This window comes from Acomys minous (assembly GCF_964271855.1).
Source record: "Acomys minous genome assembly, chromosome: 16".
Lineage (NCBI taxonomy): Eukaryota > Metazoa > Chordata > Mammalia > Rodentia > Muridae > Acomys > Acomys minous.
The window spans coordinates 41,554,605-41,578,708 of NC_140498.1; the positions used below are offsets into that span (position 1 = coordinate 41,554,605).

At 49.1% G+C, this 24,104-nt stretch overlaps 1 protein-coding gene and 1 long non-coding RNA gene across 6 annotated transcripts; one reads left to right on the top strand and one right to left on the bottom strand.

The window, feature by feature from the left end:
• Positions 1 to 10,373: 10,373 nt before the first annotated feature.
• On the bottom strand, positions 10,374 to 11,765 carry LOC311586695. The gene is made up of 3 exons (XR_014775624.1): positions 11,706 to 11,765; positions 10,931 to 11,529; positions 10,374 to 10,747 (listed from the first exon to the last, which is right to left on the bottom strand). It is a non-coding gene; the product is annotated as an uncharacterized lncRNA (long non-coding RNA).
• Positions 11,766 to 14,274: 2,509 nt separating this feature from the next.
• Positions 14,275 to 23,951, top strand: FLYWCH2 (FLYWCH family member 2). Of its 5 annotated transcripts, XM_084764008.1 has the most exons (4): positions 14,282 to 14,355; positions 14,716 to 14,894; positions 20,586 to 21,013; positions 23,753 to 23,951. In XM_084764008.1, the coding sequence occupies exons 3-4, from the start codon at positions 20,692 to 20,694 to the stop codon at positions 23,851 to 23,853; spliced, it is 423 nt and encodes a 140-aa protein (XP_084620134.1). In that variant the 5' UTR covers positions 14,282 to 14,355; positions 14,716 to 14,894; positions 20,586 to 20,691; the 3' UTR covers positions 23,854 to 23,951. The 5 variants fall into 5 exon arrangements, with proteins under 5 accessions (XP_084620136.1, XP_084620134.1, XP_084620135.1 ...); XM_084764010.1 differs by lacking the exon at positions 14,716 to 14,894 and having other exon boundaries at positions 14,275 to 14,355; XM_084764009.1 differs by lacking the exon at positions 14,282 to 14,355 and having other exon boundaries at positions 14,461 to 14,894.
• The last annotated feature ends 153 nt before the right edge of the window (positions 23,952 to 24,104 follow it).

Consider the following 24,104-nt stretch of genomic DNA (forward strand, 5'->3'; position numbering starts at 1 on the left):
TACAGACCTTATTGAGACTTTATTTGTTCTGATGACATTTTTTTAATACCAAAAAACAGTTTTGAACCACTTGGCTGTTTAACTATTTCTTCTGAGTTGAAATATCCTCTCCTGGTGGGAGATGCTTATGACTCAAGGCATAACAGAAGCACAAAGTCCTAAGGCCTCTCAGAGGGACATAGGGAGAAAACAGTTGCTGGGCAAGAGGAACATCTCTGATGGAGTTGCCTTGGCTGCCCTAGACTCACTTTGCAAACCAGGCTGGCCTCGAACTCACAGAGATCCACTTGCCTCTGCCTCCCTGAGTGCTGCGATTACAGGCATGTGCCACCACACCTGGCTCTCTAGCATTTATGTCTCTGGAACCTATATGGTGGAAGAAAAGAACTGACTCTACAAGTTTTTCTCTGACCTCCACACATACCCTGTGGCAAATATATATGTATGAATAGAATAAAATTATTACTTTGAATGGTGTTTGTTTGGTTTGTTTGTTTGTTTGTTTGTTTTGGTTTGGTTTTCCGAGACAGGGTCTCATTATAGCTTTTGTTGGCCTGGAACTCCCTGTATAGAATAGACCAGGCTGGCTTTGAACTCATACAGATTTGCCTGTCATTGCCTTTCTAGTGCAGGGATTAAAGACATCAGCCATCACACTCAGCCTCTAAGGAAACAACGGAAAGCATGAGAAGGCGAGAAGGCGTTTAAATATCTGTGTGCAGCTTGCTATGGTGCTACACACCTCTGCTCCCATGGAGCAGATTTCAAATACAGTATTTTGAGAGTATGTCATCAGCCTTAAGAAAGGAAAAAACAGCTGGTGTGGTGGTACATGCCTTTAATCCCAGCACTAGGTAGGCAGAGGCAGGCCTGTGAATTCAAGGCCAGCCTGGTCTACAAAGTGAGTCTAGAATAGCCAGACAGAAATCCTGTCTCGAAAAACCAAAAAAATAAATATAAATACAAATTTTTGTTTTGTTTTTGATGCTAGTTCTCCCTGTATAGACCAGGCTGACCTGGAACTCATAAATCCACCTGCCTCTGCCTCCTGAGTGCTGGGACTAAATGCATAAACCACCATTCCCACTCTACATACAAGTTTTTATCAGGTTATATTTCTCTTTTATCAACTTAGTTTTTGGGGGAAGGATGTTTTTGTTTGTTTGGTTTTGGTTTTGGTTTGGTTCGGTTTTTTGAGACTGAGTTTCTCTGTGTAGCCTTGGCTGTCCTAGACTCACTTTGCAAACAAGGTTGGCCTTGATCTCACAGTGATCCGCTTGCCTCTGCCTCCCGAGTGCTGGGAATAAAGGTGTGCCTCACCACGCCTGGCTATTTTTTTTATAGTAGCCATTCCAGCAGGTGTAAATAACATAACTCAGCCCCCCACCCCTGCCACACCCCATCCTATATGAGCAACAGTTAGCTACCTACCCACTAGCTACTAAGATAGTTGACACAGAGAGATATATTCTAAGCCAATCATTGCCAATCTGATGACTCTAGGCAGCTTCTGCTCCATCAGTCTGTCGTCATGGCCGTGTGCCCATTGTCCATCAGTCTGTCCTCATGGCCATGTGCCCATTGTCCATCAGTCTGTCCTCATGACCATGTGCCCATTGTCCATCAGTCTGTCCTCATGGCCGTGTGCCCATTGTCCATCACTCTGTCTTCGTGGCCATGTGCCCATTGTCCAGTTAAATGCTATGGTGACTCCCTTTCTGTCTCATCTTCTCCTACTCCCTCTCTTCCCATCTTCATGGTCTCTTGACCTCCCCAGCCCAGAAACCTAAACCCCGCCTACCTCTCATCTGCCAAGTCCCAGGCTTCAGCATTTTTCTTAACCAATCAACTTTAAGTTAGGTAGAGCAAGGTTTACACAGCAAAGACAGGTGTACCAGAGAATGTGCTCCCTTGAGCAGCACCCAGCTCTTAGGTTCCAGTGATTAGCATTAGAATACATAGAACCAAACCTACCACCTTATCCCCTCCTCAGATTAAGCATCAAGCTCAGGACCATGTGTACACTGGGCACTAGAGAGCTCTTCTCCTGAGCCACCTCCTGGCCTGTGATCAACTATCAGGTTTTGTTTTGTTTTGATTTTGGTTGGTTGGTTGGTTTTTGGTTTTTTTGAGACGGGATTTCTCTGTGTGGACCTGACTGTCCTGGAACTCGAACTGTAGACCAGGCTGGCCTCAGAACTCCCAGAGATCCACCTGCATCTGCCTCCCAGAGTGCTGGGATTAAAGGCACACGCTGCCGCCACCCGGCTTTGTTTTGATTTTAAGATGCATTTATTTTATGAGTGTTTTGCCTACATGTCTGTCTGTTTACCACATATGTGCCTGGTGCCCTTGGTGGCCATAAGAAGGCATTGAATCCTAACATCTGAGAACCAAATGCGGGTGATGGGGGGAACCTGGGTCCCTCTGGGAAAGCAAGTATTCTCAACTGCTGAACCGTCTCTTCAGTCCCTACCATAATAGTTTTGGTTAGCAGTCCCCGACAGCTAATGAAATTGGACATGCTATGGGTGGTAGTTGAAGATTTTCTTTTTTGTTTGTTTGGGTTTAGTTTTGTTTCAGAGAGAGGGTTTATTTGTGGACTTGCTCTGTAGACCAGGCTGGCCTTGAACTCACAGAGAGCTGCTTGCCTCTGCCTCCACTGCACCCATTGAAGATTTTACACCTGTCAAAGGTTTTCTTATCCTCTTTGAAGAAAACCTAGTCAAGTCCTTTGTCCTTCCTTGTGGGGAAGAGTATGCCGGAGATTGAGGCCAGGGCTTTGTGCATGCAAGGTGCTCGGTGACTGAGCTACATCCCAGGACCTCTTAGTCATTTTTCTTTTTTCTTTCTACAAAGAAAGAGGAGGGATTGGTGGGATGGTCTGCTTTGTTTCCAAGCCTGACCACCTGAGCTTGATCCTTAGGACCCATATGGTGGATGGAGAGCGACAACTCAAAAAGACTGCCCTCTGGCATCCACACAGGCACTGTAGCACATGCACTCCCACACCCACACCATACAATAGTAACAATAAATAAAACTTATTTTAAATATGATGCATAAGCTTCTCCTCAAACATTTTCCTTCCTGTCAGTCCCACTTGGATGGGTCATAACATCACAGAGGTCAAAAGATTGGCAGCTGCCGCTCAGCCTGCTTCTCTGTGGCTCTCACCTGCCACCACCCACACCCATACTGGCCCCAAGCGATGGCTGGCTTCATCTCCAGCCTTCCTACAGCCTCCAAAATAGTTTTTCAATTTTCATTTGAAAAATTTGTGTCGGGAGCTAGAGAGATGGCTCAGTGGTTAAGAGCACCTCTTCCAGAGGTACTGAGTTCAATTCCCAGCAACCACATGGTGGCTCACAACCATCTATAATGTGATCTGATGCCCTCTTCTGCAGATAAATCACTCATATGCAATAAATAAGATAAATAAATCTTTAAAAAAAAAAAAGAAAGAAAAATTTGTGTCATGCAATACAGCAATTTGAACAGTCTTGCTCAAAATGTCATGTCCACCCAGACATGCAGTCTGGTCTGAGATAATAGGCTTTGCAGATATAATTAAGAAAAAAAATATATATATACGTATATAAACATATATAATTAAGGGTCTTGAGAAGACATCATGAATTTAGGTCAGACCTTAAATCCAGTGACTAATGTCTTTACAAAAAGTAGGAGAACCTGGGGAGACAGTAAAGTGCTTGCTGGGCATACATGAGGACCCAAGTTCAATCCTCAAAACCCATGTCAAAAGCCAGACATGCTGGGGCCCACTTGCAATGTCAGCAGCTGAGAAAGTCGAGACAGTGGATCCCGGGGGCTTAATAACCAGCCAGTCTAGCCTGATCAGCAAGCTTCAGATCCCAGTGAGAGACCTGTCTCAAAAGGCAAGGCGAGCAGGCAGCATGGCTCAGTGGGGTAGGCATGTGCTAACAAACCTGGCAGCCCAAGTTCATTCTCAGGGACCCACATAGGAAGGGAAGAGCTGACTCCTACAAACTGTCCTCTGACCTCCACATGCTTATACACAAAGAAATAAGTGTAAAACATTAAAAAAAAAAAAGAGCAAAAACACAAAGTGGATGGCACCTAAGGAATGGTACCCAAGGTTGACCTCCAGCATGCCTCTCCATGTGCTCGCACATGTATGTGCACAAATGTACAAACGCCTCAATAATGCCTAAGAACAAAAACATTTGAGAGAGGAAGACATGGCAGCACACACCTGTCTACTGCCCGCCTGGTGGGCCCTGCGCTCCCCTCTTTTTCTTTGTTTATAGGCCCAAGTCACACTATAGCGTTTTGGGAGGACAATGGTCTGAGACAGGGAGCGTCGCATGAACTTTCTGGAGGAAACAAAAACAAGGTTTACTTGCCCCAAATAGGCACCAATCACAGGCCAAGGAAACAATTCTACCAAAGTCCAGTAACTCTGTGAACCAGTTGACTGAGCTTAGCTACAGAGTATGGATGTGGGGTTACTTATGGGAGCATGGGTGACCCCAAAACAGCTTCACTACAAAAATACCTCACCCCAAAATACATGAAGCTCTCATCTCAAATAACCTACCTTCTGAGACAAAGAGACCCACATGCAGCTTGGGACAGAATTGTAAACAGGTGACAGATGCCAGGCAGTGGTTCCAGGGCAGCTAGGACTACATGGAGAAACCCTGCCTCAGGAAACAAAACAAGAGCCGGGCATGGTGGCGCACGCCTTTAATCCCAGCGCTCGGGAGGCAGAGGCAGGCGGATCGCTGTGAGTTCGAAGCCAGCCTGGTCTACAAAGGGAGTCCAGGACAGCCAAGGCTACACAGAGAAACACTGTCTCAAAAAACCAAAAAAAAAAAAAAAAACCAAAAAAAAAAAAAAAAAGAATGAAAGAAAAAGAAAGAAACAAAACAAACAAACAAACAAATAGGTGGTGGTGGTGCACACCTTTAATCCCAGCACTTGGGAGGAAGAGTCTGGTCTACAGAGTTCCAGGTCAGCCAGGACCACAAAGAGAAACCCTGTCTCAAAAATCCAAAGCAAGCAAGCAAGCAAGCAAGCAAAACCAGCTGACAGGAAAGTACAGAGGGAAAGACTCAGACTTTAGCTTGAGGGTCTCTGGGGAAGTGTTACAGTTGCTCTGATCAAGATGGCAATACTGCCAGGCATAGCAATGTATGCCTTTAACCCTAGCACTTGACGGGCAGAGGTCTCTATGAATTCAAGGCCAGCCTGGTCTGCATGGTGAGTCCCAAGCCAGTGAACGCTGTACAGTGAGACCCCATCTCAAAACACCAAACTGCGGCTGGAAGAAGGGTTTAGCTGTTAAGAACATGTACTGCTGGACCAGAGTTGGATCCCGGGTAACAACTTCCTGTAACAATAGCTCCTGGGGGATCCAACTCCTCTGACCTCGGTGGGCATCTGCACTCGTGTGCACATAGAAGCTGATAAAAGTAAACGTTTTTAAGATTTACTTATCTGCCGGGCGGTGGTGGCGCGCGCCTTTAATCCCAGCACTCAGGAGGCAGAGGCAGGTGGATCTCTGTAAATTCAAGGCCAGCCTGGTCTACAGAGCAAGTCCAGGACAGCCAAGGCTAACACCAAGGCTAACACAGAGAAACCCTGTCTTGGGGGAAAAAAAGTATTTACTATGTACAGTTTCCACCTGTATGTACACCTGCAGGCCAGAAGAGGGCGTCAGACCCCATTATACATGGTTGTGAGCCACCATGTGGTTGTTGGGAAATGAACTCAGGACCTCTGGAAGAACATACAGTGTTCTTAACCACTCAGCCATCTCTCCAGCCCGTAAATCTCTAAAAGATGACAATGAAGCCAGGCACAGTGTTGCATGGCCAGCACTCGGGAGGCAGACAGAGGCAGGAGGATCACTGTGAGCTCAAGGCCAGCCTGGTCTACAAAGTGAGCTCCAGGACAGCCAGAGCTGTTACACAGCGAAACCCTATTTCGAACCCCCCCCCCCAAAAAAAAAATCCCCAATGTGGCTACCTTGGAGGAGGGGGCTCTCAGCAGTGCAAATGAAGGAGACAGTGGAGACTCCATCCACTCTGACACTTTCTTGAGCCTTGGGGATGACCGCTGTTATCCCTTTCTGCCCACAGGGAAGTAACAAGCCCACTCCAGGTACCTAGTGTGCGAGCCTGCTCTTTCTCAGTAGACTCAACTGGTGACAACATTGCAGCAGAATGTGCAAATGCGAGATTTCCTGCTCCAGGTAGCTGGATGACACAATGACATTTGTAACCCGTACCAGAGACACTTTCCCATACCCAGCCTCCCAGGGCCTACCTCCAGGAAGTATCCTCTTGCCTTCCCAGCATACCCAAGCTTCCTCTCCCCGCAAATCTTCCTGACCTAATGGATTCTCACTGAGAACAGTGCGGCGTGCCGCTGCGGCTCCTCCAGCGCCTAGCGGAAGCCCAGCCCCCCCCCCCCCCACGCAGCCGCCTCCCGGGCGCCCAAAGGAGGACGCAGGGACCCAGGGCGCCCGCCTGAGCAGCGTGGCCCGAGGCTCCCAAACTGTGAACAAAGACACAGCTACTCCAGCTGCCTATGCGCCGCCATGCGAGCGGGAACACCAAGCTGCGGGTTCCGGAGCCCCTCGCAGTCGCTTGTTTTGTTTTTTTTTTGAGACTGTGTCCAGGTGCTTGACAAGAGGGCAGCCTGGCCTCCCAAGTGTTAGGATTAAAGGCGTGAGCCACCATGCTAGAATAACACTGTGACGGGCCATATTGGAAAAAAAAAAAAAAGAAATAGAAATAAAAATGGAGTAGAGGAGAAGGATAAAATGCTGTAGCCTTGATTTTTTTCCCCACACAAACATATTGCTAATGTTACTTCCTTTTTTATTTTTGCTTTTTGAATTTTGTTTTTAGACAGGGTCCCATGAAGCAAAGGGTAAGTTTTATGTTTAATAAGATATAAGATACCAGAGAATACGAAGACTCCAGGCAACAGAAATGGTATTTGATAATATTAGATGAGGAGTTTATTAAATGAGCGGGGGGGGGGGGGACACGTAAGGGGAGGTACCCCAGAGAGAGACAGAGACTGAGAAAAAAAAGAAGGGAGAGAGGAAGTAAGAGAGAGCCACGAGGTGGGCCAGTGTCAGGGCCACGCCCCCATGGCAGGTAGGCAATGACATCACAGGTAGGCAGACTAGGGCAGATTCCTAACAGTAAGTGTTAAATTAAAAACAACAAAAAACCCACTGTGCTGTTATTTATTTATTTTAGCACAGAATTTCATGTCGCCTAAACTGGCCTCCAACTTGCTTTCTCGCGGAAGCTGGCGGTGACATCTTCCCTCAACCGGCTAAATCCTGGGATTACAGGACAAAAGGCAAACTGAGGTGCCTATTAACATAACAAAGGGGACGCTTGCTGTCAGGCTCTCCTAGCTCAGCACAAACCAGGTTCAGAGTCCCGGCTCCGCTCAGCACTTCCCACTCCTATCCCGTACCCTAACTTCTAGAGCCCCTAAGCTTCCTTCCTTCCCTTCCCCACCTCCTCATCCCTGTGTAGCTCAGCCGTTTGGGCCACGAGCTTCCTAGGTGCCCTTGGTCCCCCTCCTCCAAGCCTCTGGGTCCTCCTCCTTCCCCTAGTTTCCTCTCCTGTCCACCCCACCCCACCCCGGCAAGGGCAGGTTCAGTCTGGACCCTTCCAGATGCCTCTGGCTCTTCTTTCCCTCACATCTACAGTAAAAACCTCCCCAGCCATACCTAGGAGTGCTCAGGTCCTTGTTTTCTTTTTTAAAAACACTTTATTATTTATGCGACATTCTGCCCAGATGTGAGCAAGCCAGCAGATGGTTATGAGCCACCATGTAGTTGCTGGGAATTGAACTCAGCACCTGTGGAAAACCAGCCAGTGCTCTTAACCTCACCACACTTAGCCTTTTGTTATTTTATTTTTAAAAATATATTTATTTATTTATACAGTATTCTGCCTGCATGTACTGCATTCCAGAAGAGGGCACCAGATCTCATTGTGGATGGTTGTGAGCCACCATGTGGTTGCTGGGAATTGAACTCATGCCTCTGGAAGAGCAGTCTGTGCTCTTAACTGCTGAGCCATCTCTCCAGCCCCTATTTTTTTTTATTTTTTGAGACAAGATTTCTCTGTGTAGCCCTGGCTGTCCTGGAAGTCACTCTATAGACCAGGCTGGGCTGGCACTCAGAGATCCACCTGCCTCTGCCTTGTCCTTTGCTTCATGAGACCCTGTCTAAAAACAAAATCCAAAACCTAAAAATAAAAAGTAATATTAACCATATATTTGGGTGGAAAAATCAAGGCGATGGTATTTTACATCCCCCCCCCAAACACCCACCGGAGGCAGGTGGGTCTCTTGAGCCTGAGGCCAGCCTAGACTGTGTAGAGTTGTAGGCTAGTTTAGGCAACAGAGTGAGACAGGGTGCCTCCCCAAAAAGGGTCTACAAGATGGCTTAGTAAATAATTGATAAACCCAACAACCTGAGTTTGATCCTCTGGACCCATGTAGTGGGAAAAAAGTGACTCCAGCTCTCAAAAAGCTGTCTTCTGGGGCTGGAGAGATGGCTCAGAGGTTAAGCACATGGACTGCACTTCTGGAGGTCCTGAGTTCAATTCCCAGCAACCACATGGTGGCTCACACCCGTCTGTAATGGGGTCTGATGCCCTCTTCTGGCCTGCAGGTGTACATGCAGGCAGAACACTATATACAAAACAATCAATTAATCAATCAATCAATAAATAAATAAATCTTTAAAAAAAAAAGCTGTCTTCTGTTCTGTACACACAGGCCTTGGTATTCAGGAACACACACACACTATATTTTTTTTTCTTTTTTTGGTTTTTTGAGATAGGGTTTCTCTGTGTAGCCTTGGCTGTCCTGGACTCGCTTTGTAGACCAGGCTGGCCTCGAACTCACAGCGATCCACCTGCCTCTGCCTCCCAAGTGCTGGGATTAAAGGCGTGCGCCACCACGCCTGGCTTCACACTATATTTTAAAAAGAAAACATGCTATGGTTGGCAACCCTAATTTATTTGTATGTGTGTGTGTTTTTTTAATGCTAACTTACAAAGAGAATAAGTAAATAATTGCAAAAAAAAATAATAAAGTCAGTGAGTTAAACTCTTAATTTTCATCTGAATTGAATGGCACAAGACTGTACTCCCAGTTACTCAGGAAGTTGAGGCAAAAGAAAACAAGTTCCTAGCCAAACAGGAGATATTTAGTGATATGCTGTGTCAAAATAAAAACTTTTTTTTTTTTTAAGCTAGAGAGCTGGGCATGGTGGCACATGCCTTTAATCCCAGCACTCAGGAGGCAGAGGCAGGTAGAACGCTGTGAGTTCGAGGCCAGCCTGGTCTACAAAGCTAGTCTAGGACAGCCAAGGCTAACACAGAGAAACCCTGTCTCAAAACCTCCCCCCTTCCAAAAAAAAAAAAAAAAAAAAGATAAAAGAATGATTGCATGATAGAGTTCTTGCCTACCACACATAGATCCTGTGTTTAATTCCTACACACACACACACACACACACACACACACACACACACACACACGTGTTTGTGGTGGTTTGAATGAGAAAGGCCCCCCCCATAGGCTCATATATTTAAATGCTGAGTTATGGAGGAGGAACTCTTTGAAAGGATTAGAAGGATTGGGAGTTATGGGCTTGATAGAGGAAGTGTGTTACTGGGGGTGGGCTTTTTTCAAAAGCTCATATAAGGCATAGTCTGTGTCTGTCTGTCTGTCTGTCTGTCTGTCTCCTGTGCCAGGCAGGCTTCTTTGTCATTGGAGGCCCAGGGAGGGACGGTACCATGCTACTCATTCCAAGCAGGCTCAGTTGACCCATGCTTTGACCTGAACTCCATAGCAGCTCCCCACCTCCGCTGAGCACAGCTTCAAGGCTGTTGGAATTTTCTATGGCCTTTGTTCCTGGGCAAGGTTAGGCTCCTCTTTTCCTGGGCACCAACAGCATGTGCTGCTCTGCCCAGAGAGCTCAACGCTCCTCTGACTGTCAGTGTTGAGGAAGCATCAGGCTTAGCTCCCCACAGGGAGATTTTCCTTATTCTGTCTCCAGTCAGAACTGAAGGCCCCAAATCCTTTCCTGCAGGCCAGGCCGTGGTGGTGCACGCCTTTAATCCCAGCACTCGGGAGGCAGAGGCAGGTGGATCACTGTGAGTTCGAGGCCAGCCTGATCTACAAAAGTGAGTCCAGGACAGCCAAGGCTACACAGAGAAACCCTGTCTCGAAAAAGCAAACAAAACAAAACAAATCTTTTACTGCGTGTTTATCAATAAAGACTCAGGGATGGAAAACAATAGCAACTTAGGAGGTGGAGGCAGGAAAATCACAAGTTCAAGACCAGTATAGGTAGCTTAGGGAGACCCTATTAAAACAACAAAGAAAAAACTAAAAGACAACAAAACCATTGAGGGTGTAGCTCAGTAATAGAATGCTTGCCTGACATGCATACCTCACCCTCTTGCCCTTGGAGACCCAGCTTACCCAGATGAATGTGTTGTTCTAGGCATCTGGGAGCCCAAGGCAGGTGTAGCCACAGAGGACAACAGCCGAGAGCAATATGGTCCTGCATAGTGTGCCTTGCCATGGACACAGGAGTGAATGTGGTTGAACCCTGGTCTCCGAGATGGCAGAATCCCTGTAGTACTCTCCATCTGTGGTCTTCCGGCTTACAAGTTATCTGTCTTCTCTAGCGTCCTTGTCATCCAGTCCTATAGAGGGGGGCTTTCTGTAGCCTGTGGTTTTCACCCACGCCCTTATTCCTAGAAATAATGAGTCTGAGACTTAAGTATATTTACAAACGCCTAGGCCAATGTAGCTAGGCATCTTCCCTGACTTGCTCATAACTAATATCCCATTTATTCTATCCTAAGTTCTGTCACATGGCTGGTTACCTCTATTCAGGTTTCATGCGTCTGTCCTCCTCAGTGTCCAGGAGTGAGTTCCTCATGGTTCACTGTATCCCAGCATTCACTCCTCCCTCCTATTTCCTGCCTCAGCTGTAGGCCAATCTGCTGTTTGCTGACAGGTAAGGAATCCACGCAGTTCACAAGAGATTATACCACACAGTCCAAAGCAGATCTTTGGGCCTCCTAGAATCCTCACCCTGCAAGGGACAGGATAAGGTCCCTCCCTCATCCGCTTAACAGCCGGCCTTCACGGCAATGACCTACTGTGTCTCCGGTGTGCACCTTGACACTGATGTCCAGGCCCAACTCTCTTCTTCTTCTTCTTCTTCTTCTTCTTCTTCTTCTTCTTCTTCTTCTTCTTTGGTTTTTCAAGATAAGGTTTCTCTGTATAGCCTTCGCTGCCCTGGACTCACTTGTAGACCAGGCTGGCCTCGAACTCACAAAGATCCACCTGCCTCTGCCTCCCAAGTGCCGGGATTAAAGGCGTGCGCCATCATGCCCAGCCAACTCTTACTTCTTTTAGGGAGCCTTCCAGGTTTTGCAGCTTTGAACTTTGAGCTCTGAGCTCCAAGGCCATGACTTTTCTGAAAACAAACAAACAAACAAACAAACACAAAACAAAAAACAAAAAGTGGCTCCAGGGGTTATCTTGAGCACCAGGCAGTGCTTTGGCGCTCCTTGTGTCCAGGACCATTTACAGAATCAACCCAAGGGCCTCTGAAATCCTCTGTGGTGAAGGTGATATCTTCAGGTTCCTTACCTTTGCCCTGGCCGGTCGTGGCACTAAGCCTGTGCGCCCTGGGCCTTTGTCTTCTGTTTGTGTCTAATGCCATGCTAGGCCTGAAGGAGGCTCCTTGGGGAGTTAGTATGTTACCCAGAAGCCACGAGCACTTGGTTGAACATTTACTTCAGAATCAGGGAAAAACAAAAGCTACACTTCAGAGGCAAGCCTGTGTCACGTGTCTTCAGAGAAAGCCCTTTGCTTTACTAAACCATTTCTGGGAAAGGGTAATAGGCAGGGCAAGAAGCCATTGGGATTTTCTTCTCAGCTGCTAATAACAGTAGTCAGTGTGCTGAGCAGAGCTTGCCTCTGGTCAAAGTGAGAGCAGGATGCCCAAAAGGGGCCAGCCAGAAGGAGTCATCCCCAGGGTGGGTCCCACTGGTGCTGCCTTACCAAGAGAGAGCAGGCAGGGAGATTAGACCTCCTAGGTGGACTCCCATGGGATAGCTCGTTGTCAGGAGGACGAGGGGGTTGGGACAGGCAGTTGGGAGAAGGTTCTCCATCAATGGGAGGCCCAGAGACAGAGGGTAAAAGCCACATTTGCTGTAACCAGACCTTTCGGCTACCCTCTCAAGAGCCCCCAGGATTCCAAACCTAAACTGTCTTCAGCGGGCAGAATCACACCCCTGCCAGGGCATGAGGCAAATCATAGTCAGCTGCTGTGGGCAGTCTGAAGCAGCCCGGTATCCCACACCTGACATTTAAAAACAAAGAAACGAAAATACATATCCACAAAACATAATTGGTTTTTTTGGGGGCTGGGGGTTGTTTTGGGTTTTGTTTTTGTTTTTGTTTTTGTTTTTGTTTTTTCAAGACAGGGTTTCTTTGTGTAGCCTTGGCTGCCCTGGACTCACTTTATAGACCAGGCTGGCCTCAAACTTACAAACCTGCCTCTGCCTGCTGAGTGCTGGGATTAAGTCAGCCTACTCAGTCTTTCCTTAAAGACCCCTATTAAGGCCAAAGCATGTACATTTTTAGGGGATCTAGCTTGAACCAAGGACAGACAGATATCAGATCACTGTATGTGTGTGGCAGGGACAAGAAAAACCTTGAAGAGTCCAATTTGACTCAAGGTCTCAGTCTGTGCTCAGAGTCCAGCTGGACTCAAGGACAACCAGCTGTGTTTAAAATTTCCACTACCCCTCCCCAACTAAAAAAGTTCCTAAACGCCCCCTGTGACTCCTTCAACCAATCTTTCCCATAGGTCAGCTTGCCCCTCCACCCATTATCCAACCACCAAACGCCAAGACTTGTAACTCCCTGCTTGCAGCTTTTCTGCCCAAATGCCAACCAACCACATACTGTAAAACTCATTTCTTTGTCTAAAACCTATAAAAGGCCCATGCCTCTTGCTTCTCGGGGTCTGCAGCTTGAAAGAGCTGGACAGACCCCATTGTGATGGCTCAATAAATTTCTGCTCCTATGCATTTGCATCGGCAATGGACTCCGTCTCTTAGTGGGGACTCGGGGAATAGACTAGAGATCTCTCTAGAGGTCTCAGTCTTACATTGGAGGCCCCAGCGAGATCACCAAGTCCCCTCCAAGACCCGGACTCCAGTAGAGGAATTAGGTAAGGTGGCCAAGGTTTTTTTGGGACAGGGTTTCTTGTGTAACAGCCCTGGCTGCCGTAGACCAGCTTTGGAGAATAGACCAGGCTGACCTTGAACTCAAAGAGATCCACCTGCCTTTGCCTCTGGAGTGCTGGGATTAAAGGTGTGAGCCACCATGTCGGCTGTGTTAATTAAGTAAAAAACAAAAAAACAACCGTTTATTAGGTCTATGTTTTGAAAATAGCTTCCACAGTATTTATTTCATATTTGTTTGTTTGTTTGTGTGTTTTGAGACAAAGTTTCTCTGTGTAGCCTTGGCTGTCCTGGACTCCCTTTGTAGACCAGGCTGGCCTCGAACTCACAGAGATCCACCTGCCTCTGCCTCTCTAGGGCTGGGATTACAGGCGTGCACCACCACGCCTGGCTGTGTTTATTTTTCTGTGTTGGGTGTTTTGCTTGGATGCATGTCTGTGCACCATCTGCCTGGTGCTCATGGATGCCCGAAGAGGGCATCAGATCCCCCAACACTGGAGTTACAGGTCATGTGAGCTGCAATATGGGTGCTGGAAGGGCAGCCACTGGTCTTAACCACTGAACCATCTCTCCAGCCCCTAATTATTTTTGTATGTGGTCATGGGCTTGTATGTGCATATCAGAAGACAACCTTATGGAGCCATTTCTCTCCCTCCTCCTTTATGGGTCCCTAGGCATTAAACTTGGGTAGGCCAGGCTTGGCAGCAAGTGCATTATAGAGTGAGCCTTCTGGTTGATCCCCCCCCCCCCAATCTAAAGAAGCCACCTATTGTGCCTGTGTTTTGTTCTTTTGAGACAAAGGCTGACATCAGTGATTTATATATGAAGATATTTATAACAATGAATTTAGAAAAACCAAGACTCTGATTGATTGCAAATGATGTAACTCATGAAGGCTCTTAAATTACTAGTGAATGCCCAGGAAATGACGTTGACTCAGGAGAAAGGACGGGACCAAGGAGGTAAAGGAACCAGAAAGGAGGATGGGACTCCAGCATCTGCGGAGTCAGGGTCATATGGGAGCCAAGGTGGTGAGCCTTCTGCAGGTGAGTGAGGGATAGACTACCCCAGGATGCCAGGATTCGCGAGCAGGCAAAGTACAAAAAGAAAGCAGCGCCCTAAGGCATCGGGTTTCCACCCCCACAGGGCAAGGCTGCTGGGACAAAGTGCTAAGGAATAAATAGCCAAGGCGGAGACTACAATGGGCGAGGGCTGAACTAATGATAAAGGCTGGACCAATGGGCGAGGGTTGGATCAATTGGTGAGGGCTGGGCTAACGACAAAGGATGCTGCAGAGTTAGGGATGTTTGCGTAATCCAGTTAGCTTTAATGAAGAGAAAAGCATTTCCTGTCCCTTAATGGCACAGATAAAAACCTTTAAATAAATGTCCGGACTTCTTCCTAAGGGAGTCAGAGTCAAATACTGCGTGAAATGAGTGGAAAGACGTCAGTAAACCATACCCGGGCTCCCAAATCCAGGTTGCTTCATCCTAAATGCTCCATCCCTACTGGCTCCGCCCCCTTCGCGGATAATGGACCCGCCCCTCCTGCTGATTGATGGCGCGTTCAACTAGCCTCTGCGAAGGTAATATACGGATAGGCGGAATTCGTCAAAGGAATGGGTCTCCTCGCGGCCCTATTGCGCATGCTCGCCCCGTGACCCTAGCCTGAGGTGACGGCGGGAGCCGAGGCGGGGGCCCCAAAGCACTGAGGCTGAGGGACCCGCCACGGCTCCGTCGTCCGCGAGGCAGGGAGGGCCTGCTGCCGTCGGTGAGGACGGGCCCCCTGCGGGCGGGAGGGTCCCGGCTAGTGAAGCGACCCCTGGCCTGGCAGTCTCCCGGTGCTGGGGAAGGGTCCCCGGCTGTGCCCCCCTCAGATTCAGACTGCCTTCTTGTCTGCCATCCGCCAGGCGCGTTCTTTCTCCATGCTTCCCTTTCACAAACCCACCCTACCCCTGAACACCCTGGACACCCCTAACTTGGGGACCGCCCCCCCCCACGCCTACTGGGGACACCTACCCTAGTCAGTGTCCACTCTGTTCGGTACACACCCATCTTTAACTTCTGCAGTCTTGTTACATATGTCCTGGGAGTCCTTGTCCCTGGGGCAGAGTTTGAGGGCTGGGAGCTGGGGCGATGCTCCAGAGACTAGGGTGGCGGACATGGTTAGAGGGGAGCAGGGAGCCAGGGCGTTTTTAACCTCAAGACCAGACCCTTTGGGCAAGGATGGTGGAAGAGACCATTCTGAGTCGTGCTGACTAGAAAATGGAGGTGCGGGTACTGGGGAAGCTTTGCTATGTTGTGCATATGTCATGCACACCCCAGTGTCATCTAGTTCATGACAGTGACTGTGGGAACGGCTGTCGGGTGACCTGAGTTCAAAGACCTTGTCCTTCACCTGATGCTAGCAATTCCCAGTACACAGCTCAAAACAGCCCAGAGAGGGTAAGAGATCCGTCCTAACAGTTAGGACGTTGCTGTGTCACACTCATCTTTATGAAGGTAATTCTATTGCTCTACCCCGAGATAACAAGTGAAGTCCCAAGCCTCCAGAGCCTGGCCACGCTGACAACAGTCACCGCCAAGTCAGTGACTTAAAATAACACAACTTTATTCTCGTATCTTTTAGGGGCCATAAGAAGTCTGATGTGGGTGTTATTCCTGTTAGCGGGGCAGTATTCCTTCCTGAGGCATTAGGAAAGAAACAGCTTGCCTCTTGCTGCTTCTAAAACAATGTGCTTTGTTTGGCTGGCGTGTCCTTTCTCAGTCTTCAAAGCCCCGTGCCAACCAACGAACCCTGCGTCGTTCCTACTCTTTGCTTCCCGCCTTCACTTCTTTCTTTCTTTCTTCTTTTTTCTCGAGACAGGGTTTCTCTGTGTAGCCCTGGCTGTCCTGGACTCACTTTGTAGACCAGGCTGGCCTCGAACTCACAGTGATGCGCCTGCCTCTGCCTCACCAAGTGCTGGGATTACAGGTGTGAGCCACCAAGCTGGGCTTTCCCCCCCTTTTTTTTTAAAAAACAAAAACAAAAACATTGTTTTTAATTTATGTACCTGTGTACCACATGTGTGCAGTGCCTGTGAAGGCCAGAAGGGGGCATCAGATCCTCTGAGCTGTGCAGGTGTTGTGAGCCACCCGATTTGGGTGCTGGGAACCGCACTCCTGTCCTCTAGAAGAGCAGGAAGCTCGTGACCGCTGAGCCATCTACCCTGCCCTCTTTCTTTTGTTTGACTTTTGTCAGTTGGTTTTGTTTTGTTTTGGGAACGGGAGTGTGGGCACGCTCTGTGGCGGTCAGAGCAGATCGTGGGATGGAAGTCAGGTCTTGAGGTTTGGTGGACAGCACCGTCATCTGCTGAGCCACCTTGATAACCCTTGCTTTGGAGACAGGCTTTCGATGAGTAGATTTTACTTGAGCTCCCAATCCTCCTGCTGAGTCAGCCTTCCAACGGCTGGGATTATAGGTGTGTGCAGGTGTGTGCCACCTCGCCAGCTTCTAGATACTAGGCCCTGGACATCTCAGGAGTCTCCCTTTTGCCTCTCACAGGCCTGATAATGTGTGAACAACTCCCGCTCACCCTGTGCTCCTGGGTCTTGAGCCATTATTATTATTATTATTTTTTCTCTTCTAAGTATCCTTGGTCATGACCAAGATCGTGAGAGCTGCCTCATATTGTAGGGCTGGGGACTGAATGTGGGCAAGCTCCCGACTGGGCTACACCAACCCTTGCGTCACTTTTTTGGGGGAGGGGTAACTTGGAACACTTCACGGATACGCGTGTCATCCTGGAGCAGGAGCCACGCTAATCTTCTCTGTATCGTTCCAGTTTTAGTATATGTGCTGCCGAAGCGAGCATGGGAGGGGTAATGTGTGTGTGTGTGTGTGTGCGCGCGCGCGCGCATGTGTGTGGGTGTACAGTGCCTCTGCGCACATACGTGTTTGTGGTATGCGCACATACGTGTTTGTGTGTGGTATGCACATGAGGGTGGACGCCTCTGTGTACATGAGGGGCCAGAGGAGGGTATTGGATGTGCAACCTTCCACACCCTCCCCTCCATCTTACTCCCTTGAGACAAAGTGTCTCACTTGAACCGGAAGCTCACCATTTGGGCTAGGCAGATCAGTCAACTAGCAAGCTCGAGCGATCTGAATGGCTCTACTGGCCATTGCTGGGTTTCAGACAAGTTTGGCCAGGCCTGGCTTTTACATGTGCAGCTCCGGCCCACGGAATCATCTCCTCACATGCCCCCTTTTGTTTCTAGGAAGTCAGATTGCATGACAGTCTTCCTGCCTCGCTCTCCTGTGTGCTGGGATTACAGGTGTGAGCCACCACACTTGGCTCTATTTATTTATTTATTTATTTATTTATTTATTTATTTCCTTATTTGTTGACAGGGTCTCATGTAGCCCAGGCTGGTCTTGAACTCCTGATCCTTCTGCCTCTGCCTCATATGTGAGAAATCTAGTCTGAGACCATTTTTATCTGAGCAGTAGACTCATTTTGAAAAAATAAATTATCAAAACAATTTTACCTCGTTGAGTAAACGTACCTTATCTTTTAAAATGTTAAATATGTGGCTACTGCAATTTTTTTCAAAAAAGTGAGTTCATGGACAGTACAATGTGAGAAAATGGGTCTGGACTGACGCCTCGGCAGTTAAGAGACTTGCTGCTCTTCCGGAAGCCCAAAGTTGCATTCTCAGCACCCGTGTTGGGGACCCCACAACTACATGTAACTTCGGCTCCAAGGGATCTGACACCCTCATCTAAACTCAGGGGGCGTCTGTACGGGTGGCATTCACTCACACAGACACACAGACATATAGATAAAAATAATAGAAATAAATCTTTAAAAAAATTAAAAAACAATCGGGGATGATAGTGAAAGGGGAAGCCGTTCATTCCCAACCCCTCCCCCAAGTTCATCCTGGGTGGCAGGCACCTCAATTCCATGTGGCACAACATAGATAGTGATGACTTTCGTCACCTGGCACAGGTGACATATGCCAGTCAGCTCTGCTGCAGTACTGTCCTTACCATTCCATTCCGTTTCCTGGGGACTTAAGGTCCACCTTAGCAGACTTTTTTTTAAGATTTATTATTTATTTATTATGTATACAGTATTCTGGCCTGCAAGCCAGAAGAGGGCACCAGCTCTCATCATAGGTGGTCGTGAGCCACCATGTGGGTGCTGGGAATTGAACTCAGGACCTTTGGAAGAGCAAGCAGTGCTCTTAACCTCTGAGCCATCTCTCCAGCCCAGGAACATACACTTTAGAATTCAGTTGGCTTGAGTTCTTTTAGCCCAGCCTGGCCTTGAGCTCTGTAGGTGGCCAAGGATGTGACCTTGAACCCCTAATTCTCCTGCCTCTACTTCCCAAGTGATGAAATTATGGGCTCGTGTGCTCCTGAAAAAGGCTTCTGTGGTGCTGGGACTCTACCCCATGGGTTTGTGCATGCTATACAGACACTCTCCTAACTGTATCCCCAGAGATATTTCCAGCCCTGGAATCCATGAGGAAGACTTGGGCCCTCTCTATTATATATTCCGTTGTTTATGTCACTGTGGGCTATGGGCATTTCTATTATTCTTAGGTTTATAACCCTGACCTTAAGGTAGGATCCCACTCTGGAGCAGTTTTCTCTTTCATTCATTCATTCATTCACTCATTTATTTTTGAGACAGGGTTTCTCTGTGTAGCCTTGTCTTCCTAGACTCACTTTGTAGACCAGGCTGGCCTTGAACTCACAGAGATCTGCCTGCCTCTGCCTCCTGAGTGCTGGGATTAAAAGCGTGGGCCACCATGCCCAGCAGTTAGAGCAGTTTTCTTCATAGCTGGCTTTTCTTATTGGAATTGGCCTTTGGCTGGTGAGCCCGGGTTCCAGTCATGAGTCTCACCAGCTCTGTGGTACTGGGCCACTCCACTAAGTGCCCAGGGTCACCTCCCTGGGGGCGGATGGGATGATGGTAATACTTGGGAGGGAGGTCATTGGGTTCCAGTGAAGAAGGTCAAGATTGGCCTTAGATCTCACTCCTGACTCATCCAGTGAGCAGGGTGCCTGACCTCTTCCTCATTCCATTTCATGCAAGAGGCTTCTGGGTCCCTGTGTTGTGTGTGCGCTTGTGTGGTGTAGTGTGTGTATACATGCGACCTGCAGTGTGCGTATGTGTTTCAGGTGTGATCTCCTGTGCATGTGCACGTCTCAGTTTCCTACTGGGGAATCTTCCTCTCTCTCCACGTGGTGGTTCCTGAGGCAGGGACTCTCCCTGGACCTGGAGCTCACTGTTTTGGCTAGATGGTCATGCACACTATCCCCTGGGCTCGACCTGACTCTGTTCCCCATCCTCCGAGTGCTAGGGTGTCACAGAGGCTAGCACACTGGGCTTTCTACGTGAATGCTGGGTATCCAAACTCCTTATGTTTACACAGCAAGACTTTGCTCACTGAGCCATATCCCCAGCTCTCAGGGTCACTTCTTTCTTTGTCACCTTGTGCTGTGTCTGTAAGTATGAAACAAGATCTCCTCTCCCTGCACTCCCATGTTGAGGATTGACCACTCAAATGCTAGGCAAGTGCTGTACCCCTGAGCTGCAGTCTTTTTTTTTTTTACAGGTCTTATATAGTCCGGGCTGGCCTCAAACTCAGATATCTGCCTGCCTCTGTTTCCTAAACCCTGGGCTTGAAGGCATGTACCACCGTGCCTCGTCCTAAATTTTAACATGCTTGGTTTTATTCTAGTGGTTTGTATTAATCTTATTTGCTCACTGCTTAACTTACTTTGAAGTTCTGGGGATCTGACTCAGGGCCTTGTCGCAGTCTAAACCCATGTGTATTTTCTTTTCTGACACTTGCCTTGCAAAGGGGACGCTTTCTTTTGAGTAATGGACTAATGGGGAAATTACCTTTTGAATGAATACGTCTTTTTTTTTTTTAATTTTAATTTTATTTTATTTTATTTTTTTGGTTTTTCGAGACAGGGTTTCTCTATGTAGCCTTGGCTGTCCTGGACTCACTTTGTAGACCAGGCTGGCCTCGAACTCACAGTGATCTGCCTGCCTCTGCCTCCCGAGTGCTGGGATTAAAGGCGTGCGCCACCACGCCCGGCACGTCTTTTTTTTTTTAAAGGATATTAAATATATTGCCACTGGGGTGGGGGTGGGGGGATGAGTTTGTGGATACCCAAGATAGTAAATTAAAGAGTGAACCCCAAGCTGCGTCGCAGATTCCTTTGGTGGCACCCCATTCTCCTCCACTGACTGCTTTGCCTCCTGCCTTAGGACAGAGCCCTGAACTCCCAGGTTCCTGGCCAGGGAGAAGGAGGAAAAGGAGAGACCTATCTGCCAGGGCTGAGGGTGGCCCGAGGGCCAGGCTATTGGTCCTGGAATGCCCCAGCCCAAGCCCAGTGAGCAGGAGGGTGAGAGCATGAAGGCCGACCAGGAGCCAGCTCCCCAGCCTGGCACAGATGTGGTCCCAGCAGCCCCCAAGAAGCCCAGAAAATTCTCCAAACTGGTCCTGCTGACAGCCTCCAAAGACAGCGCCAAAGTGGCTGGGGCCAAGCGCAAAGGAGTGCATTGCATCATGTCCCTGGGAGTGCCAGGCCCTGCCACCTTGGCCAAGGCCCTCCTCAAGACTCATCCTGAGGCTCAACGGGCCATTGAAGCAGCCCCCCAGGAGCCTGAGCAGAAGCGCAGCAAGCCAGACCCGGGTGAGGCTCCTGTAGGTGGCGCTGCCCCCTCAAAGATACCTGGTCCCTTTCAGAAAGCTACAGGCTACCTTCTCCAGCTCTAAGAGCAGCTAGCTCCCTTTACCTTCCTGGTCCCTGACGCTCTCCTTGCTCTGAGCACAGGTGGGAGATGGGGGCACAGGGGCCATAGGTGCTGGCTGGGCACTCCTTGAAGAGCCTGGGACCCTGACTTAGCCCTTCCTAGTTTTTCCAAGTCCCCTCTGCATGGTGTGCTTGTCTCGTTTCATCCCAGGGGTGTGGGAGGTTGAGGTGGGCCTGCTGCCATGCACTGCGTCCCAGAGGCTACTGACTACTCTCAAGGTCTTGACTTCATAGGGGTGTTTCCAAAGGCCTGGGCTTCTTGGTGCACCATCCACACGGTCCACAAGCATTTCATAGCCAGTGCCTGCATTTCCTCACTCAGCCAGTTGACCCATGTTTGTAAACTTGCAGCTGTGTGCTTCCTGGACACTGGGACAATAGGAGCTGTAAGGACACCCTTCTCTGTCGCTTCTGCCCCAGCCTCACACATACTGAAGTCTCCACAAAGGACAGGACAGGCTTAAGGGAAAGTTCAGCCCCCTCTCCTCTCGTTTTACAGTGACGGGATGGTGGGAGACAGTGGGCTAGCCTCACTCCCTTGCTCAACACTCTACCACCTTGGCTGGGCTCCTTCCTCCAATGTGAGTGGATGGGCGGTGGCCGGTGGCTGGTGACAACAAACTGTCCCTTGCTCTACGCCCAGCTTAGGCTGGCCCTATGTCAAGTTCCTGGGACCCGTGGTGACCTCAGGCCTCCTCGGGGAGCAGTGAGGTGGCAGTTAGCAGGGGGGACAGGCTGGAGAGAAAAGCAAAGAAGGCTGGCAGGTGTCCTCTGAGCACTCAAGAAAATAGAGGAAAACAGCGACTGGCCAAGCTTGGGGTACTCAGTGTCAGGACACTGTGGGTGGGGCTGAGGTGGGGAAAGAGAGCAGGGCTGATGGCCACAGGATGTGCTGAACAAAGGGCAGGGACCTGAGACTTGATTGAAGCTCTGATCCACATGCCACAGAGATCCCAAGGTCGCTAGAGCTGGGAGGGGAGTCCTAGGCCAACAGCACCCGGAGGCCCAGGGAGGGTGACAAGACACTTTCCTGAATGAAACTAGAGGCTCCCTAACCTGGGTGTCGTGTGTGTGTGTGTGTGTGTGTGTGTGTGTGTGTGTGTGTGTGTGTGTTTGCTGTCTGTGTGAGTATCTCTGTCATTGTTTCTCTTGTCCCCTTGTGTGACTTTTACCGATGAGGGTTAAGTGTGTAGCAATCCGAAGCAGTTCCCCCTCCCCGTTAGACTTAACGCAGGAGACACTGCAACACAAGTGCACCTTTAGGGATGCCCGATGGCAGCGGCAGGAAGACGATAAATGAGCTGAGCTCTTCCCAACAGAAGGAGCAGCTGTCAGGCCCTGAGATGGTGGGGGTGAGAAAAAGCTATAGTGTCGGCCCCCCATTTTCTGCCTTTGCACAGGTGGCCCCTTGGGACCTGCCATTGTACTCAATCAGAAAGAGGAAAGAGAAGCTCCTTTCTGTGTTACTGTCAGTTAGAGCCGGGTGTGTGTGTGGGGGGGGGGGGGTCCTGCCTCACTGGTAGAAATGTAATGGGATGGCCTAAGGTCATAAAGTTTCACAGCCTCACTGCCCACCCACACCACCCCAGCGCCTAAAATATCTCATGAAAACCAAGATGGAGTGTCCATGGCTACAAGCTGAGAGTTCTGTGGGGACCATGAGGATCCCCAGGCTCCCGTCCACAGCTGGAGCAGTTCTGAGGAGTTATGCTAGCATTCTCTGTGAGTGCTTCCACTAGTCAGTCTAGCTCTGGGCAGCTCCCTATCCACCCACCTGGTTCTAGAAGGGTAGAGGATGTGGGGTCTCCACGACCCAGGGGAGGCTGATCTTGGGGCCACTCCCCTGAGGCAACCACCACAGGAGGAATTAGGTGGCCTGTGGCTGGGAACCTATTTGTCCCACAAAAGTTGGGCACAGAGACATCACGTGGTCCCTTCCAACCACGGGAGGCCTAGTATCGTTTCTTGCGTAGCTTCAGGCCCCGAAGCACCGTGGCTTCTGTGAGAATTAGAACAAAACTCACTTATCCAGATGAAATCCACAGGACCAACGGCACCCCTCAGGGCTATGTTGGGCGGGTGCTCTTGGTCAGTGGACAGCCCCCTGTCCCTGTTCCCACACGCAGACCTCCTTGTCTTGGTCCCACACTTGGCCAGGTGGTGGCGATTCAGCCACTTTCCTACTCAGCTGCTTCCTAGAAAGGACTTAGGAAATGTTTGTGACCCTGAACTTGTGGCTTTTTTGGAACAGCATCCCCAGTGTGGCAATCCTCTTAAGTCAGTTAATGAAGCCGTTCCGGCCCTTTACTGACTCCTAAGAAGCTAGGGTGAAAATGGCTCTCAGCTTACAGTAGGGCAGAGGGAGCTCAGGGGCAGCCTTTCCCAGCCTTCCTCTGTTTTTTTTTTGGGGGGGGGGTTGGTTTTTTGGTTTTTTGAGACAGGGTTTCTCTGTGGATCCCTGGCTGTCCTGGACTCACTTTGTAGACCAGGCTGGCCTCGAACTCACAGTGATCCATCCGCCTGCCTCTGCCTCCTGAGTGCTAGGATCAAAGGCGTGCGCCACCACGCCTGGCCTCCTCCTCTGTTCTTAACCACCTGACCTATCTGCCTTTCTTCCAGATGCAGATGGCTCAGAAGACGAAGACTCATCAGGGGTGTCTTCTTCAAGTTCTGAAGAGGACACCACTGGGCTCCCCAAGGCACCTAGCACTTCCCCATAATCTTGGCAGCTGCTGCAGCGAGAGCTGCTGGCTCTATAGGTTACTTTTGTAAGCAAGAAATAAAAGAAGAGAGAGAAAATAAAAGAAGCTGTATGCTATTTCCTACCATGGGTAGGTTTTCTTTTTCTTTTCTTTTTTTACTTTTTACTTTTTAAAAATTTTCTGAGACAAGGTTTCTCTGTGTAGCCCTGCCTGTCCTGGACTCCCAGACTGGTCTCAAACTCACAGAGATCCATCTGCCTCTGCCTCCT

Excerpts from the sequence above, each read along its gene's own strand:
- FLYWCH2 (XM_084764010.1), top strand. The coding sequence starts at position 20,692 with ATGCCCCAGCCCAAGCCCAGTGAGCAGGAGGGTGAGAGCATGAAGGCC. Across the intron at positions 21,014-23,752 it reads GCGCAGCAAGCCAGACCCGG|ATGCAGATGGCTCAGAAGAC; the intron begins GTGAGGCTCCTG and ends CCTTTCTTCCAG.